The 18,184-nt window shown below is 38.8% G+C and overlaps 1 protein-coding gene across 50 annotated transcripts in view; it reads left to right on the top strand.

Moving 5' to 3' along the window:
• The window catches only part of RIMS2 (regulating synaptic membrane exocytosis 2), a 485,159-nt gene extending 467,561 nt beyond the window's left edge, over positions 1-17,598 (top strand). For all 50 annotated transcript variants that reach the window (XM_055705905.1, XM_055705897.1, XM_055705915.1 and 47 more), the window contains 5 exons: positions 10,744-10,885; positions 12,226-12,338; positions 13,055-13,156; positions 14,072-14,211; positions 14,653-17,598. In XM_055705905.1, coding sequence (XP_055561880.1) covers positions 10,744-10,885; positions 12,226-12,338; positions 13,055-13,156; positions 14,072-14,211; positions 14,653-14,871 — 716 coding nt within the window. In that variant the 3' untranslated portion in view covers positions 14,872-17,598. The remainder of the gene's footprint in view (positions 1-10,743; positions 10,886-12,225; positions 12,339-13,054; positions 13,157-14,071; positions 14,212-14,652) is intronic.
• Positions 17,599-18,184: the final 586 nt, after the last annotated feature.

Genomic DNA, 18,184 nt, shown 5'->3' with positions numbered 1-18,184 from the left:
GTCATATGGTACCAGAGTAAATTACATACACTGTCAATGTATCAAGGTTACTAAAAAGTGTCTTTTGCATTTTTTGTTAGACTCATTGATGATAAAGTATACAGCCTGCATAATAAAGTGAGAATTGGCATCAAATAATGCTTGGAACAGATTTAAATTATGTGGAAATTGCTGAAGAGGTGTGGGGACAGAGGGCAAATCAGTACATATCTGTGTGCTCTTGAAGCATCTCAAATCTCACATTTTTTTCTGAAATCCTGGCTTTGTTGAAATTAAAGGAAAGTTTGTCATTAAATTCAAAAGACTGGGGAATTTTCCATGTAAATGTGTATGACATCCTTTAGGTGTCTATGTAGTCATACTGCAAAATTTCATGCACATAATATATTTTAAAGTAGCAGATAAGAGTTTATTCAACTTTCCTGTGGACAACTGGAAGATGTGCTAAAGAAAGTACAAGAAGGTTACTGGCAAAGAATTACAGTTATCCAACAGGCACTGAGAAATGAGAGGCTCAGATCACATGTGTTGGTCACTAGAAAGCCTACATCTGTTTTTATGAGTGGGACTGTTAACTTGGTGCTTCCTCAAATTACACTGTGTGTATTGTTTGCTGTAATAAACTTGCGCTACAGTTTCCTTTTTATACTCTATTTACATTCACTTCTGATTTTCATTTACCCTGCAGTGTTGATATAAACTGTTAAATAGCAGGTTGCCAGGAGTACAGCTATGGAACTGCTAGTCACGACAAGATCTGTGTGCAGAGCTATGCCCTCCAAAAGGAAGTATATTTCAATTTAATGTCATTTTTGCCATTTTTGGCATTTTTGGGTGGTGGTGAAGCTATTAGATTCAAGGGGAAACCCAAATGCATTACAGGTGCTGAAGAATAACTTCAAGAGATAATTTATGATAAATTTAAGACATAAATTAATTCAGAAAGAACTGGAAAGCATCTTGGTCTCCCAGTATATTAGAAAAACAAAAGGCAATTGAAAAAAAGAAAAAGCCACAGAATGTTCTTCAGTCCAAGACAATCATGCCTAAAATAGCATGAATTACTGGTGTTAGCTGAGGAGAAGTTACATTACAGTTTTGCATATTGATGTTTACTGAAAGAAGTATCTGAGTGTTGCTGAAGGAGTTCGGTGGGAGTAGAAGCACTTTACGGGCTTCTGTCACCTGGCCGGTAACTACTGGGAAAATTGCTGGAGGGGTTGTTCAGTTCCACATGGACTCGGTAGGAGTGTTGCCATTGCTGGTAAGTGAAGGATATGCTGAACTGCTCAGTCGAGCACTGTTACTGGCTTCAGTGGCATTTCTCACCAATTAATCATTGCTCATTGGAAGAGCTGGAATAAAGCCCCACAGTTCCTGGGTTCTATTGCTGTGGTTGGGCCGCCAGATCACACTGTCCCTCTGGAGATCCCAGTGGACAATAACAAGCAGACAATAATTTAACCAGAAATAGAAAATGGGGGAAGTAGTAACAATAAATTCATTAATGCAGGGATTATTAAAGTGAAGAGAATCCGGCACATGAAGTAGTTCAGCTTTAACATTATCCACTTAAAAAGAGCAAAGTACTAGTAGGAGTATCAGGCAATGAAGAAAGTGAGAATAACTACATCTTCTTGGGGGAATCAGCCTACTTTCTGGCCTTGGTGGTAAAGATGACCTTGTTTACATGGGATGTACATAGGCAGAACCAAGGTGGGACATGAAAGAAGGGCATACTGCCCTGTAACAGGGTATCCACTGCAAAAGCTGGAGCTTTAAAGACCTTGGCTTGATTGATGCTAACACGCCAGAGAGTGTCTGCTGTGCATCTCATGCAACAGTGGGGTGGCTCATCTTAGAGGATAAAAATCTCTCCAAATATGGGATAATAATCATTCCACACAGAATCTGTACGACATTTAAGTTTATAGTCAATAATCTTTTTATGTTTGCTGCTAGGGCACTGCTCAGGGGCTGAGCTGAGTCAGCCTTTCCATCAGTGTGGCGGGGCTGGGTCTTTCCCAGTGCTGCAACTCCTCAGGCTGGCTGCAGGCTGGAAGCAGTACAGAAGTCATTTCCAGCAATTTGCATCTCTCTTTCCAGTCCCAAGTGTTTGTACCAATTGCACTCAGGTACTACACTGATGAAGTAGTTGTAGATGCCAAGGTGGATAAGACCTTTTAAAAAAGAAGCATAGAAAAAACCTATACTGTTGCTGGCAAAGTACAGAGTGTGACAAACAAGACACATGTATTCTGGGAAGCACCTGGAAAATCAACAGAAAAGTAGAAGAGCCTGCAGAAGGATTGACATTCAAAGTACAACATACTTCAGCCTGACTATATGATAGAAATGCCCAACAGAGTTTTGAAGCTGTTTGTGTCTTGTATTTGTTGTATTTCTCTTCTGAGCTGCTAGTTACACTGCAGCATGTACTTGCAGAGCTAACAGGTAACTCGGGTATGGCTGTAAGACTGGCAGTGAAGCTACAGTGTGTGACAGATTTAATCTCTGGTGGTACCTACATAAACCTGAAAAAAACCTGTCTCGCATCTACATGCTGTAATTGTCATTTTTCAATGGCAAGGTCAACGGTGTAATCAGAGCAGAGGCACACTGTGTTGCCGTTGTTTCAGTTGGAGAGGTAAATGTTTAAACAGCAGCAGTTTGAAATTGGGTCATTACAGTGCGAAATTTGCTCAGTTTTGGTAACTGTGGTTGTTAAAATAATGATATTTGCATAGTATCATTACTCATCTTAGACAAAGCTAGGAGGAGGAACTGTTTCTAATTTGTATAATCTCAGTAGCCATCCAACTACTTGGCACCATCTATCTTATTAAGCCCTAATAGAGGGTGTTGAATTGTTTCAACACACTTGGTCCATCATTCAAAAATGCTGCACAGATCTGTCTGATCATGTATGTAATGACTATACTAAAGATAATGAAGGTTACAATAAAGAACAGTGTTACTGTCATTATTGCATATTTAGAAAGTATCTGTCAATTCATATAATACAAAAATTAAAAAGCAATTCTAAGCTTCTCAATATATACACTCTTCACTGTTGAAGAAGTTTTAATCTGCTCTTGACGCTTGGTGGAATAATTGTTATTACTAAGTTCATAAGAGTGCTGTACATCCAGAAAACTGAATGTAAGTATAAACATAAAAACATTAGCACTCAGATGGTTTCTTTTTACTTAAGATGTTCATCCTTTGTCATTAGCAAAATCAAAGACTGGGTTTAAAGATTTCTTGCAGTGAAGATGTGTGTGCAGCTATTTAGCAGTTCCTTTATGTAAATGTTATATAAAATTAGAATGCAGTTCCGCAAAATTGCTTGCTCTATTTTTTCAGGATTTTAATAGCTTGGGGATGAGACTGATTTCCTACTGCTTTGCATTTTTTGTAGTCACATAGATTGTTGTACAGGCAGTACAAAGTGGATATACAATGCTACTATTCTGTTTTGACACATGCACAAAATATGCACAAAGTCAGACCTATTATGCTTGAATGAGAAGAACATCTATCTGTGTGGAGATCTTAACGGGTCCAAATGAGGGTTCATCAAAACCTGTTCATTCAGGTCACTTGGCATGTGGGACATACAGCTGTGGGGTGCAAAGCCACGTGCTTCTTCATTGTCGTATCTCTTGTGTTGAGTTTTACAGAGTCATGCGAGGCTTTTGGCAGGTGCGTCCTCTGACTACGCTTAGAAAACCAATGGTCTTATCAGTAACAAAAACAGAGGCTTCTGCAAAAGTGCTGGAAAGGCCTGAGTGGCTCTGTGCAGTTGTGTTCCTGATCCACATCTCACTGTCAGGAGTTGGCCATTTCTAAATAAAGTAATTAGGATAACATTAATTCTGCATTTGATGTCTGACATTTTCATATTGCATAATAACTAAACTTTTTTTAAGATCCCATGTTTGAGGCATTTAATGTGCAAGAGTATTTTTCCAAGCTAGATTCAAACCTTTATGGATCTCCACAAGGATTGGTTGGACTGGCTAGTCAAGGGGTAGTTTACTAGTTCAGTAAACCTCAATATAGCAGCTGACTTGGAAAGATATCTTACACAGATTTGAAGAAAACATTTCTACTTGGCCCCGCAGTCGTACATTTGAAAAAAGTAGCATAAACGTAATAAAGATGTCCCAATCTCTCTTGGGCCAGATAGGTGATTAAAATATAAAAAAGTTGATATTCTTACTGTATTACAATCAAGATCCATAATCGACATCTGTAAAAGAAGGGATGCAACCAGATCTGCGTAGCCAGTTTGTGGTTATATAGTCAGAGCCAAGTAATCAAAACAGAAGTGGAAATCACATTGGTACTAACACCTTTCGTCCTTACAGGTGCAGCTATTTAGTTTTAGTTCCCTGGGATGGCTCCCAGTCTGTTGGCTGTCTGTTATCAGGGGTAAATTCTTTGTCATTGGAGTGGCCAAGCAGCAAACCTCCGTGCTGTGGTTCTGTAGATACGTAATCAGGATTTTCAGGGAGTGTTACATAGTACAGGTATTGAAAACAAGCTCTAAGCTGTCAGTGATGGCTATTTGTCCTTTTTGTGTAGCATGTTCAGTAGTGATTCTGAATTATAATACAGGGGATACTGGAATTATAGGGACATTAAGTAATTATTATGTATGTGGAAAACCAGCTCTTTGTTAATACTTAAGTCTTGTAAAAATGTTTCAAAAACTTTTGGGACCACAAGTGTTGAAGAGCTTAAACTGATTGATGCCCCACACAGACAAAAGCAGTTTCTATTGTTTGGTGCTCTGAAGAATTTGCTGAAGGGTCGGTTAGGACTGGAGAATGGACATCAGTGCAGCAGTGAAATTAAAGTGGCAGAATACAACTTTAAACACATTATGAAGTGGGAGAGATTAAGGAGCAGGTGCCTGCCTTAAACCACAGCATTGCTTGGGAACAGCGTGTGGTAAACTGACTTCACATCACGTGGCATGGCCGCAACAAGCCACGGGGATCTTTTCCAGACTGAATGTATGACCAGCCTTGCCATGACAGGGAAATGAAATGCAGACAAAGGGTTCTGCATTCTGGCCAAAGCTTTATATCCCCGGAACAACTGGGATTTGTGATCCCTGCCTCTGGGTCCTGTATATGGGAATTCATCAAGGATGGGACTCAAAAGCTTCTATACCAGCCTTTGAGCAGAAGCTCAAGCAACAGTTTTACAGTTGATTATTTCGTTCAGTTCTCACTTTCTTTCACTTTTTCTTAGACACTGTCTTAATTAACCTTAATCTTAATTAACCATGCTTCCAGTATGGCCAGAGGAAAGAGAGAGAAGAAAACAGAAAGGCACAGGACAAGACTGAAGTATTTCTGGACTGAAAATGAAAAACTAGGGAGGCCTCTCAAGAAATTGTAAAAACTTGGAGTGCAAACTGAGGCTGTCAGTCCCAGCTCTCTCAGACTTTCCAAACCTGGCTGCCCCCATACGGAAGAGCTTCCCTACTCCCTACTGAAGCCTTTGGGCTCTCAGGGCAGGTCATTCCCACCCCCGTCAGAATTTCTCAGTGTTTTATGTTCAGATCTTCATGGGAGCAGGAACTGGAACACAGGTCTTCCAGTCTTCCTTAGAAGTGCAAAATATGGGAAAGCCCCTGGCTACAGTTTTCTCCCTGGACTTGCAAATGCTCTTCAGGCTTCATAAATGCCGACAGCATGCACTGTAAAAAACCTTCATCAGAAGGACCGTAACACAGCGCTTCATAAGCTGGTTGTTAGTGCTGGTCTTGAGAATCAGTGAGATGGGCTCTGAGTTCCTCAAACTGAGGTGACAGTGGAACCTGGGTTTCCCAAATACTGCTTAAATTAGTAGACTGTAATCCATGTCTGCTCTTTGGTGTCTGTGGGTGACACAAGGAGAGGAGCAGCTTATCTGTGTTCCCAGCAGTGCTTCAGCAAGAGCTAAATGCCTTGTTCAATGTGGCTGAAACCTGGGCTGTTCCAGCCACAGAACTGTGCGGCTGCAAGGGAGTGTCAGACCTGCCCCGTCCCCCTTTCCTTACGTAGGATCAGATGTCTCAGACTGTCTCTGATGATTTTATCTAGCCTGTTCTTAACGTGCCCAGAGCAGATAACCTGGATAGGTAAAGAGCTTTACTCTTGAAAAATGGTCATTCAAAGGCAGCTTATTCTCTTGGTGGATCTAAATCGCGAGTTCAGATGAAAATACTGAGGCAGTTTTTATGCAGCCTTTTTGGCGAGATGGAGAGAGCAGAGAAGAGGCACCTCAAGCACTTGAGTGTGTTTCTGCAGCCACAGCTGCTCTCTACTCAGCACAAGTCCTACCAAGACATCCCGTACCACCTGGGGGCTGGCACAGCCCCCTGCCCCTGCCTGTGCCCCGGCCACATCCTCTCGGCGGTCTGTGCCTGGTGCTTGCTGAGAGCAAGCTGAGCTCGCACTCTCCCCACTGGAGGCAGATTTCATCTGGCTAGATCCCAGATCACGGACGGTAATCTGTTGCATTCAACTGCAGTTTTTGACTCTCCCTCATCTGATACGGAAGATGGTATCAGTAGTTTTGCACCCCTAATTTGCAAGTGATTTGTACTCCAAGTTGTGGGACCAAATAATTCCATTTGTAATTTAGAAAGTGTGGCCTGTGGAGTCTATTTGCAGTAACCATATTAGTTAAATTACCAGTGTGATTAACTGTAAGAATGAATGTGCTTTCATAAATGCCAAAGCAATTATTTCTGGTAATTTATTCCACTCCTTACAATATGGCTGCAAGAATCTGCACTAGTATTTTTCAGATAATGTATTCCATATTTTGCGATGGCGACTTGAGAGAAATTTCTTCTTTCTAGGGCAATTAGATTATACTAATTTGGAGAACATTTTCAATGTTCTTTATTAGAGTTCAGTAAACTCAGAGTAAAATGATTTTCAGTTTAGGTGGTCAGCAACATACTTGGCAACAAAGTATGCTACCAGAGTCTTGTTGCCTCATCCTTTTTGTAGGTATTTGGTAGTTTTTGGTAGGATTAAGACCTGTCTGCATGAGGTGAGTATATATGTTTATGTACTTTATGATTATAAAAATAACCCCCACTTTTATAGTGACACCAGTTGGATGTTTACTTCTGTGTTAGTGTTAGATGCATTGCCAAGTTATCCATTTAGCTAGAGGTTAGCGTCACCTCAGTTCGGTTCATTCAACTGTATGTTTGTTTTCACAAATGTTTTGGGGAAATGATCTGTCTAAAAAAAAAGAAAAAAAAGAAAACTTTAAAACATATTGTTGGTTTATTCTTTTTGGGCTGTGTCCAGTAACAGAATGCAGCCACACAAGTAGTTGAATTAGCACAACAGAAGAGGTTTTTAATTTCCAGGCAGGAATGAGGGAAAACAGTTCGGATTTACTAGAGTGGTAAAACCTTCAATCAGATCTTCTCCCAGCTACAGCTTAGAAGTATGGCACCAGAGGCTATTTTGAGTTGAGTAACTACTTTGCATTTTCATCACTACTTGCAACCTTTGAAGTATTTTAACGCTGAATTTCTGAAACACAAATTATGAATTATGTAAATATTATCTTGTCTTTGCTTTTAAATAGTTTGAGGAAATGAGGGATTATTTTTGATTTATTACATTTTTGCAGGGACCAATGCATTGCTAGTATTGCGGGCATTCAAGTATAGGTATTTCTTATGTGTATTATTACACATTAGTTTAGCCAAGCTTAATCCTGAAAGAATATTCATCTCTAAAGCAGTGGCACAGGAGTCATGCCTGTGATCTGGGTCTTATTCTATACTTCTATTCCAAATTGCCATTTTGCTGTTAAAATCTTCAGTTCTTATTTTAGGAAGCATCAAAATCATGATTAGGAGCCTTATTGCTAAAAGGTCAGATCCTTCTCTTTTGAGACCATCTGAGAGTTCTGCCTGTTTCTGTTGAAAACTGGAAAATAGTTATTCACACAGCCTCCTTTCAATCCTCCTTAAATTCAGTGTGAAAGTAAAAATAATTACTGTTTACCTTAGCTGCACTTACATAAAAGTTGGATATAGTATGCATGCCTAACTTTCACATTGTATCGAAGTTGTATCTTCTCAGCTGTTGGCCTGTCTTCATGTGAACCAGAGCACTTATTTCAGTCAAAATGAATGCTGGAAAGTAAATCTGCTGAAAAATAAGATTCAGAGGGATGGTAAGAACAGCTACACATGTGCCTCTATGAAGACTTGAATGGCAATTTGCATCAGTTCTGCCTTGATTTCTCAGTAAACTGATGTGCAACAGATGTGTTGATTTTTTTCTGTGAGTGTTCCACTAGAGTGAAGGCATACAGGCTTAGAATTCTAATTCAGAAAAAAATGTGCCTAATAAAAGTTACTCAATACTACTTTACATATCACATATTCAAACACATATTTATCCCAAACCCCAAACTTTTTGAAAGAGTTGATACTAAGAGGTTGAAGAATCATGCAAGACAGAGATGTTCTGTTAAATTTGCATGAGAGAATTTATATTGGCAACAATGAACCGAGAATGACCACCATTCAACAAGACTGAGTGGAAATGAATGCTTACTAATCAAAAGAGCTCTTACAAGGGAAAATTAATGTCCTGTAACAGTACTTGAATGAAAAGAGCATGGAGCTTCAGGAGGTATGTGCCTTTCACATGTAACTGCGATGCAGTGTACGTCTTCTACAAAACTATAGCACAATTTCTTCCTGGCAGTTTTGTGGGAATATTTCATTGATGTGTGTGATTGGATTTTAGAACAACTGTGGACCAGTGCTGGAAGTTAGCTGCCAGCTTTCATTATTTTAATATAAATAATAAATCCAGAAGATGATTGGAACAGTACAACCTAACAGAAATGAAATAGTTTACTTCTGCCTTTCATTTTTCGTATGTCATATTAGCCTTGTATCATTTTTATTTGTGTTTATTTCACCAGATATTGATGGCCATTTTCAGAAATAGTTTTCAGAAATTATTTCATTCTGTTGGGTACTAAATACATGTGGATAGCTGAGGTTCTAGAGGAAAATTATTACTTCTCTTATTTTTATATACTGATTAAAAGTTATGGTCTTAAGGAATGCGTAAAGACTTGTAGTAAGCAATATGATTTGAACCAGTCATGATACTGCTACAGAAATGTCTCACTACTGCTAAAAATTGTAAAGTTATTAATCTTTCTTGACAAGGGGCCAATGGGTTTCAAGGTGTTTGGGTGTCTTATTTCCCACTTCACTAAAATTCCTGTGTTCTGTATCTGACCTAATATCCCTCCTAACGGGAGGGCCTGGCAGACTTCAACCCACACTGCAGCCTGTAGGACAGAGCGACACTGAGTGTGGACATTGAAATTGATGTTCCTCTCCGATTCCCTGTCCCAGGGTGCAGGTCCTCTGCTCTAAGTCAGTCCCTGTGCTCTCCGTGGGATGTGAGTCCTTATCCCAGGACAATCTCCTCTCTTACTCTTTTCCTTTCTGAAATCCCTAAAGTTTCACTGACCCCACAGTTCTGACCTCTGGTACGTGGCGAGCCAGAGAAGATGTAAAGGGTAGCAGGGGTTACAGACAACTGCAGAGAGAGAGTCCCTAAGGTATTGGTTATTATCCTACCCTCATTGTATCAATATTTAAGAATCCTGTTACTGTTTGGCATCGTGGACATTTAGAATTATTGCTCATCTATAATATCACTATATCACTCATCACAGAGCTGAATATGGGGATATTGAACAGATAAAAGAAATCAGAATGCAGCATTCCTTGCACCATTGCAGGGAACAGCATTTAAAAATCAGAAGTGACATGGAGTGATCATCCTATTCACAAAAGAAAAACTGAAGCTTCATCCCTCCTCATTTTGTTTTCTTTTTTTTTTTTTTTTTTTTTTTGAGGGGGCTCTCGGTGTACCATCTGGCTGAGGTCTAGATCAAAATTCCTGCAGTAAAATGCTACTATATTAAGTTTTGAGTATTTTTCCCTCATTTGATATCCAGCTATCTGTCACTTTGCTAGTTTAACAACTAAAATTAAACTATGCAAGCAGATACAAAAATTGTTACTCTTGGAGGTGGTAATGAAGTTTCATATTGTGCATAAAAGTAAATGCTGTAATTTTTGGATATAAAGTTAAAGCAGCTAGTGAAATGAGAAAAGCATGAATAGAGAAGAAAGCATGGGAAAGGTTTTTGATTTGTTGTTTGCTGTCCTTACTAACGGATGTCTGTAACTTGATTTAGCAGGTAATGGCCAAATATTTTTAAGTTAAATCATTCCTCTGAATTAGAACATTCCTCAGACACTGCAGGTTTTGACATAGTGGTAACATTTTAATTGAATTTCTAATAGAGAGGTGTTCATCCAGAGAAAACACATTTTAAACACACTAGACCATGGATAGCGTAAATCTGGTTACCTCAGTGGGCAGGCTTGTGTTGTGCATATGCTGTCTGCCCTTGGAAAGCATGTGGCGACAGAGCTAAGGCCCTGTAAAAGAGATTTATGATGATGCTTGCCTATTATTAAAAACTAAAAAACTAAAAAACCAAACAAACAAAAAGGTAAGTTTTAAAAGGAAGTTTTGATGTAGGTCATTAATTTCTGGCTCTGAGTGTCTCCACCACGTGGAGTGGTGGTGTGTTGTGGTGCCCCACGGGGCCGCCCAGCTGTGACAGCATGGTTCGATGGGGGCTTCTCTTTTGTCTCTGCAGAAGCAGGGGGCAAGAAGCTGCGGAGCACCGTCCAGAGGAGCACGGAGACAGGGCTGGCTGTGGAGATGAGGAACTGGATGACCCGTCAGGCCAGCCGGGAGTCAACGGATGGGAGCATGAACAGCTACAGCTCTGAGGGAAAGTAAGCAGCAGTCACAACTGTGGTTACCTGGTGTTGATCTGTCTAACTGGTAGTTAGACAGAAGTGCAGTGAAGGCTTTAGGTCCTGTTTAGTCAGAATTCCCTTCACCAGCTACTATCATTGATGGACTGAGCCCAAGTCTTCCCCTGCGACTGAAAGTGCCTCCCACTGTTGAAAGCAGGAAGGATGAGGATCGTTTCTGCCATGCCATGAGAAAGGCACCTGGCTGGTCAGAGCGTCAGCATGCAGTGTGGCAGGAGGGGAAGCAGGTGGAGTGCACTGGGTAAAAAACAGAACAGGATGGGTTCTCATCTGAAAACTCCTAGCATATCTGCTTTGCATTTCCAGAGCGTTTTCAGGTGTCATTCATTGGGCTCAAGAGTTTTTCAAAGATTCTGCTAATTAATCCTGTAGAAATGATCTGGGCAGAAGTAGGAGACTGCCATGCATCATGCTTTTCGTAAAAGCCCAAGTTAAAGACTTTTGAGTGGTATGGCCAAAACATTGCCCAGAAAAATCTTCTCGTGGATAGATTTATTAGTGGTATGCACAGCACTGGATAATACAACTATACTGGACAATATATCTTACACGTCCAACTTGATGCACTATATGCAATTAGATGGACGTTTATTTATGGCTGGTCATTACAAATCTCATTATTTCTTGTGGCCTTGTAATGGGTCACAGATAATTGATGACAAGAATTTGAATTTTAAGTTACTTTGGTCGTTTGCCACAATGCATTTCAGTTCCATTATTGAATAAGTGTCATTCTCAAAGACATTTTTCACAAAATGTTTTTAAAGAATACTGATTTTAAATGGTGATTTTAAAAATAGTGATCAGTATTCAGTCTAATGTAATAATTTCACTGGATACATTTGACATTCAGCCATTGAGTTCACGTTGACTGAGAAACATGAGCAACATTACCTTCATGCAACTAATTTACTGGTAAGGGCATGTATTAGTATCTTATAGAACTAGGGTCATATGAATACTACAGTAATTAACAGTGGTCTTTAATATATTGGGAAAAGGGAGCATGATGGAAAAATATTACTGTGGAAATTAGATTTAGTGAGGATTAGTGCTTCCTTCACCTGTTTGTTTGTATGCTGGAGAATGAATTGCTGTTTGTGGAACACAGTGAAGTTTTGAAAATTCCGGTAACTGTTTTGTAATCTTGTCAGTGTAAATAAGTTCCTTGTGAGCAGTAGTAAGAGGAACATAAATGCTAAATGCAAAACATCTAGAAAAGAAAAAAGGGCAAAATCAAGTGTATTTATTTGTTGTTTTTGTTTTTTTTTAAAAAAAAAACAAAAACTATTTTTTAGTTTGATCTTCCCTGGTGTGAGGTTGGCTGCAGACAGCCAGTTCAGTGATTTTCTGGATGGACTTGGTCCTGCCCAGCTTGTAGGACGACAGACTTTGGCAACACCGTCAATGGGTAAGTATTTATGTCCTATAGATATGATATAATCTACTGGGTCTGGTAATTAGAACACAGAAATTATCTAGATTCTAAGTCTTTAAATACAGATTTCCCCTGTGGTTTTGAACAACTTGGTTAAGACCAAAACTATAACCTCAGCCAAAGTTGAATATAATTGTGGATGCTCATTAAGACGCTCAAAAGTAGAAAGGTGCTTTGAAAAATTCAGGTTTTTTCTTCAGTTTTCCATCTTAAATTGTGGCTAATGAGACCAGTCCTTTCTCTGAATCAGTTGGATAATATGGAGTAAAAACGGGAATTAAAGTGCAAAGTATTTGTTATTATTGTGCTTACAAACTTTTTTATATTTACAAGTTATCTTTTCGTACCTCATCTTAAACTAGAGGCATGGTGAAGAGATTTCAAGCAATTTTGCAGAGCTTGATATGCTTTGTACTAATTCCTTTGCTGCCTTTTTAAAATCTGAAATTCTTAAGACAGAAAAAGAATTTAATTTGAAGTGATAGGGGCATGGGAAGTGGAACACAGATGTTACTGTGAGGTTTTTTAATGTTTTACTAATGTAAATAGCAGTGAAGAGGGTAAATATTAAAATCCAGATTATACATATTGGTGGAATGCAGAGGAGACAAAAATGCTTATATAAAAAAAGAATATAGTTTTTCATATATTTAGGTATTTCTGAATTAGGATTTCTTTTTGTTGTCTAGGAGATATCCAGGTGGGAATGATGGACAAGAAAGGACAACTGGAAGTAGAAATAATCCGAGCCCGTGGCCTTGTTGTAAAACCAGGTTCAAAGACACTGCCAGGTAAGGAAGAAAAAATCTTAGTGACAAGAATAGAGTTCTACCAAAAATAATCCAATAAGCACCTAACTTCTGAGGATTTACCCTTCAACATAGGTAAATGCTTAGCAAATTCATATAGGAGTAGATTACAGTATTGTACAGCAAAATACATAATGTATTGAAATGGTATACAAAATATCAACCAGTGCCATGGGGGAGGGGGGGAATCAGACTAATGTCCGGGCTACCAGAAGGCACAAAAGTATTTTAGTAATAACAAACACATCCTTGGTTATGGGGTCAGAAAGTAAGGTATAGGCTGAAGATGTGATACAGGAATCTTAGGGATGAAGAGGGAATCATCAAGAGGTATGGAGCAGGTACCTACTCTAAAAGTAGACCACTATTTGATACTTACTCCTTATTTTATAATCTGGTGTCCTATAACACTATGTGAAAAGGACAATATAATGGTATTTTTAGCGAGCTCTTCTGCCAAAATAGAAATTGTGTCAGTCTTCACTGATTTTCACCTTGTAGATAATTTAAAATTATTAACAATTTGGAGCATTGATCCAAATCTCACCAAAGTCAATGCAAGTAATTCATTTATTTAACAGGCTTATTTTGCATACTGTACAGTATAAAGATGCTATGTATAGGGATATCTGATTTTTCCAGGTCAAAATCTGAATTACTTTGTGACAAAAGAGACATATAAAAAGAAGTAAAGAAAAAATCAGAACAGGGAGAAAAGTAAAGAAAATGCATGGATGCTTTGCATGTGAATAAATGTTAATACTGCTTGTGGAGATTCTTTTATAAGTTATATATGTAGTAAAAGGCAGGTTTTATCATATGGTGATGCAACAGTGCATCTATATGCAAAAAATCTGGACTTCCTTACTTACTGTTGTTCATTTTCTTTCTTCTAAGCACCATATGTAAAGGTGTATCTATTAGAAAATGGAGTCTGCATAGCCAAAAAGAAAACAAAGGTAGCAAGAAAAACGCTGGAACCACTTTATCAGCAACTTCTATCATTTGAAGAAAGTCCCCAGGGAAAAGTTTTGCAGGTAATTTGCATCAATGTTCTTCTGAATCTGAAAACATCATCTGTACAGTTTTCACTGAATGGGTTCCAAACTCCTTACTTCATTGGACAATTTCTGCTATTTCAAGTACGGGTTGAGCAGATAAATACTACAGTAATAACTGTTGATGCAAGTAGACAATGCTGTGCATAAGTTAGCTGTAGATTATTTTGCTTCTACAATATGCATGGGCTCCTCCTCTCACCGGGCTTCCTTTAGTGTCATGGATAACTGCTCTGTTACTGCCCAGGTCATTTCTGTCACTGCATCGTGGTTAGTATACACAGAACTGAGCTATGTCAGCAGATATACATTTCATTCCTTACTACAATTAAATAGACAGAGATATTTGATGAATGAGATTGAAGCTGTCATCATTTGTGCTGAAATTTTTCTATTTTCTTGTGTTTCCTTTGCTAACAGATAATTGTTTGGGGAGACTATGGACGTATGGATCACAAATCCTTTATGGGAGTGGCACAGATACTTTTAGATGAACTGGACCTGTCCAACATGGTGATTGGGTGGTTCAAACTCTTCCCTCCTTCTTCCCTAGTAGACCCAACTTTAGCTCCTCTCACTAGAAGAGCTTCCCAATCATCTCTTGAAAGTTCAACAGGACCTTCGTATGCTCGCTCATAGCAGCTGTGAAACTGTTGTCATAGCAACCAGCGTTACAAAAAAAAAAAAAATAATTACAGGTCGCAAACCCTGGTAACACTGCATGCTTAATGTTGTGTCTTCTGAGCCTGTTTCTAGGGCTGCAACGCGATCCTGTGTTCTCAAGGAAGTTGCACACATTGTGCCCTACAGAAGGCCCTCAGGTGAAGGACTGAAGTCATGAAGAACTGATAGGTTTGGAGTTCAGGGACACTCAGTTTTGGTCCAATCTGAAGCCATGGACTAAACTAAAAGAATCAATCTGTTTCATGCAACAAAAGTCCTTTTCAATGGCATATCTGTTTTGTTGCTCCCATTTCTTTATTTATCTGCCCTCCCCTCCTAAAGCTTGGTTATGCCACAGAAATGGAGTTACCCTCCCATGAAGCCATGTTACAAGTCAGTGGATTAGCAGACATTGGAAGAAAAGAAGAATGCAAGGATGCTGGAAAAGTCATTTGAAACAGTTGCTCGAGATCTGAAAACTCCTGATGCTGAAAAGGTTCAAGACTTAAAGTGGCAGGCTTCATACCTCCAGCTATAAATACAGTGAATCCCCAGATATGATGGACTTTCTGAAAAATAAAGTTCTGTGAATAATACTGTACTGTATGAAATTAAAGAAACTTTTTTGCATGGACACAGATTTAGCTGAACACTTAAATTATTTTCTTGGGGCTGCAACTTGCAAAAAAAAAAAAGAATAAATCAGCCATTTTCAACAATTTATATTATTTTTAAAAATAAATTTCACTAGTGCATGGTTTTAAAGGGAAGAGAATGCAACAGGGTGATACAAAGACACACCACGTTTATCATTCTTTAAATCAGTCATGGTCTGTATTTTTGCAGACGTATATTAAAAATACAAAAAATAATTTCTAGCAGATATTTAAAATTCTGTTTATGTGACAAGAAATAAGTGTAATATATTAAATTTATTTAAATGTAAAAGGTACAAGCCTTGTAAAGTTCAACATAATGTGCAAATTGTACACTTCTTTTACCTCCTCCTTTCTCTCTCTCTTCTCCCTCTCCTCTCCTTCCTTTTGCTCTTTCCCCCCTCTACCTCCCAGGATGACCATCATATTCTAAAATGGCTACCTTTTGACTTATTACTCTCTTATGCCCCGTATTTGGTTCAGGGTTGCAGATTGTTCTGCATTTCTGAATTATTTGAGAAAAATATTGTTTAAGAACTTTTTTTCAAGCATGTTGAAAAGGATTTTGCAACATGGCTTGGGAGTACATTAATGTAATTCAGCATGCATTTGATAAAGAAGATATTTGAACTTTTTGCAATTTATTGTACAGTGCATGGTAACTTATTTTCATTTTTTCTCACCTTCAAATTGAATTCTACAGCAAAATACTGGAATCACGTGGCCATTGTAAGATGTCTTCAATAAATTTGTTTTCAGCACCAGCATCTTTCATTCAAAGGTTGAACTATCATTTCTTGGAAAGTTTTTGGAAAGAGGAAAAATTAAGTACCTGGTTGATTTTTAGGAAATAAATTGAAACACTTTTATTTGCACTAAACCAAATTAATTGCTACATTTTTGAGATTACAAAAGCAACAAAGGTTACTAATTCGTACAGTTCTTCTGCTGTAAAGTTCAATTTTCATAAACTACATTTGTGTTGCAAAAGACATAATTAGGTAGTATCAGTCTGGAAAATATCGGTCTTTGGTTCATAAAATAGCCTTAAAGAAAGCTTATCAGTACCACTCTGACAGCTGTTTCACACCATTAGCAGAACCCTCACTGCAGTCAATGGATCTTCAAAACCTGTTTTTTTGTAGCAGACAGTAACTACCGTTGGGTGGTGCTACAAGTTCAAGCTTCTCATTAAATTACATTATTTAAAGGGAATGTAACTGGCTAACATTTAATAACAAGATATCCTTTTTTTCTGAGTCTTTGTATGCCTTTAATACCTATTTTAAGGTTTAATATTGAAACCTTGCAATAATTTTTGAAATATACATTACATTTACCTTTAAGGCCACACTGAATTACTCTGATTTTATTTTAAAATCTGTTGAAGTTTCCCATTAATAAATTGTACATGCCTCATAAGAGGGCATGTAATAACAGGATCACTTAAAATGCCTTTTACTTTGTGCAATATCACATAAATCAAGATTGTGTCTTGTCTTCAGAGTTTATATAATGGATTATTGTTAAGTTGATGGACAGACTGGTAAAATTGTATTTATTAAAATAATTTAGACACCTGTCTACCAGCAGCAAATAAATACTACTAACATGCATTCTACAATATCCCCTAGGATATTAAACAAAAATACATAACCATTTTCCTGATACTGTGGGATGTGCTCACACATTCTTGTATGCATAGTCCTATAAAAATTATTTCCAATTTTAAAATCAAGGACATGACGCATGGAAGGTTTGTACATACTTGTCATTATGCAGTATTTATTTTAAAAAAAATTAATGTATTTTTTTTTAATTTTCACACGTCTGCAACTCTACTTATGGTTTAGTCATGTAAATAGCACTATTCCAGTGATCACTGCTGTCTTGTACATAGTACATTTTAAAAAGGTAAAAGGAATTACAGTTGGGGGCAAGAAAAAAAAAGGGCAGATTAGGCCTGTAATGAACACCAACTAATGTAAATCAAACTCATTCTGGTGATGGTATTTAACACTTTAAATAAAACATTTTCTTTACAGAACGTGTGTGCAGCGCTTTGTTGCTTTTCTCCGAGATGGCCAGCAGCATCCTTCAGTGGAGTTTGTGGCAAACAGCACGTGCTGCTGAAGAGCAAGCAAGCTTTTCTTCTCGTTTTTATGATACAAAATGAAATGCTGTTTTTAAGATAATACGTTCACTGCCAGAGGTTTTTGGACCGTGCGTGCATCCAGGCTGGGGGAACGGTGGGAGGCTGGGTCTACCCATCCCCCAGCCCAGCATCGGGCGCTGTGCTCCAGCCACAGCCCTGCTGTCACTTGCCCGGGGCTCCAGGGCTGTCGCTGGCTCTGAGCTGCCCAGCCTGGCTGCCAGGACACGCTGGCACTGCCATGCCAGCGTATGCTACACATGCTGGGGCAGTGAAGTGCTACCGCCAGCTGCTGTGGAGTGCCCGTGCCATCTGGTTAGACTTCAGCATCTACAGCGGGGTGGCCATGCTCGAGGTGGCTGTTGGGGATGGTTGTGGATCAAGGTCCCGTCCTGTTCCTGGGTGTGTTGGGAGGGCACTGCCTGGGCTCTCCAGAGCCATGCTAGTCATGTTCCCTGCCCAGGTCCGGCTCCTGCTGCGG

This window comes from Falco cherrug, chromosome 3 (genome assembly GCF_023634085.1).
Source record: "Falco cherrug isolate bFalChe1 chromosome 3, bFalChe1.pri, whole genome shotgun sequence".
In the NCBI taxonomy this organism is placed as follows: domain Eukaryota; kingdom Metazoa; phylum Chordata; class Aves; order Falconiformes; family Falconidae; genus Falco; species Falco cherrug.
This window is presented reverse-complemented; position numbering and strand designations above follow the sequence as displayed.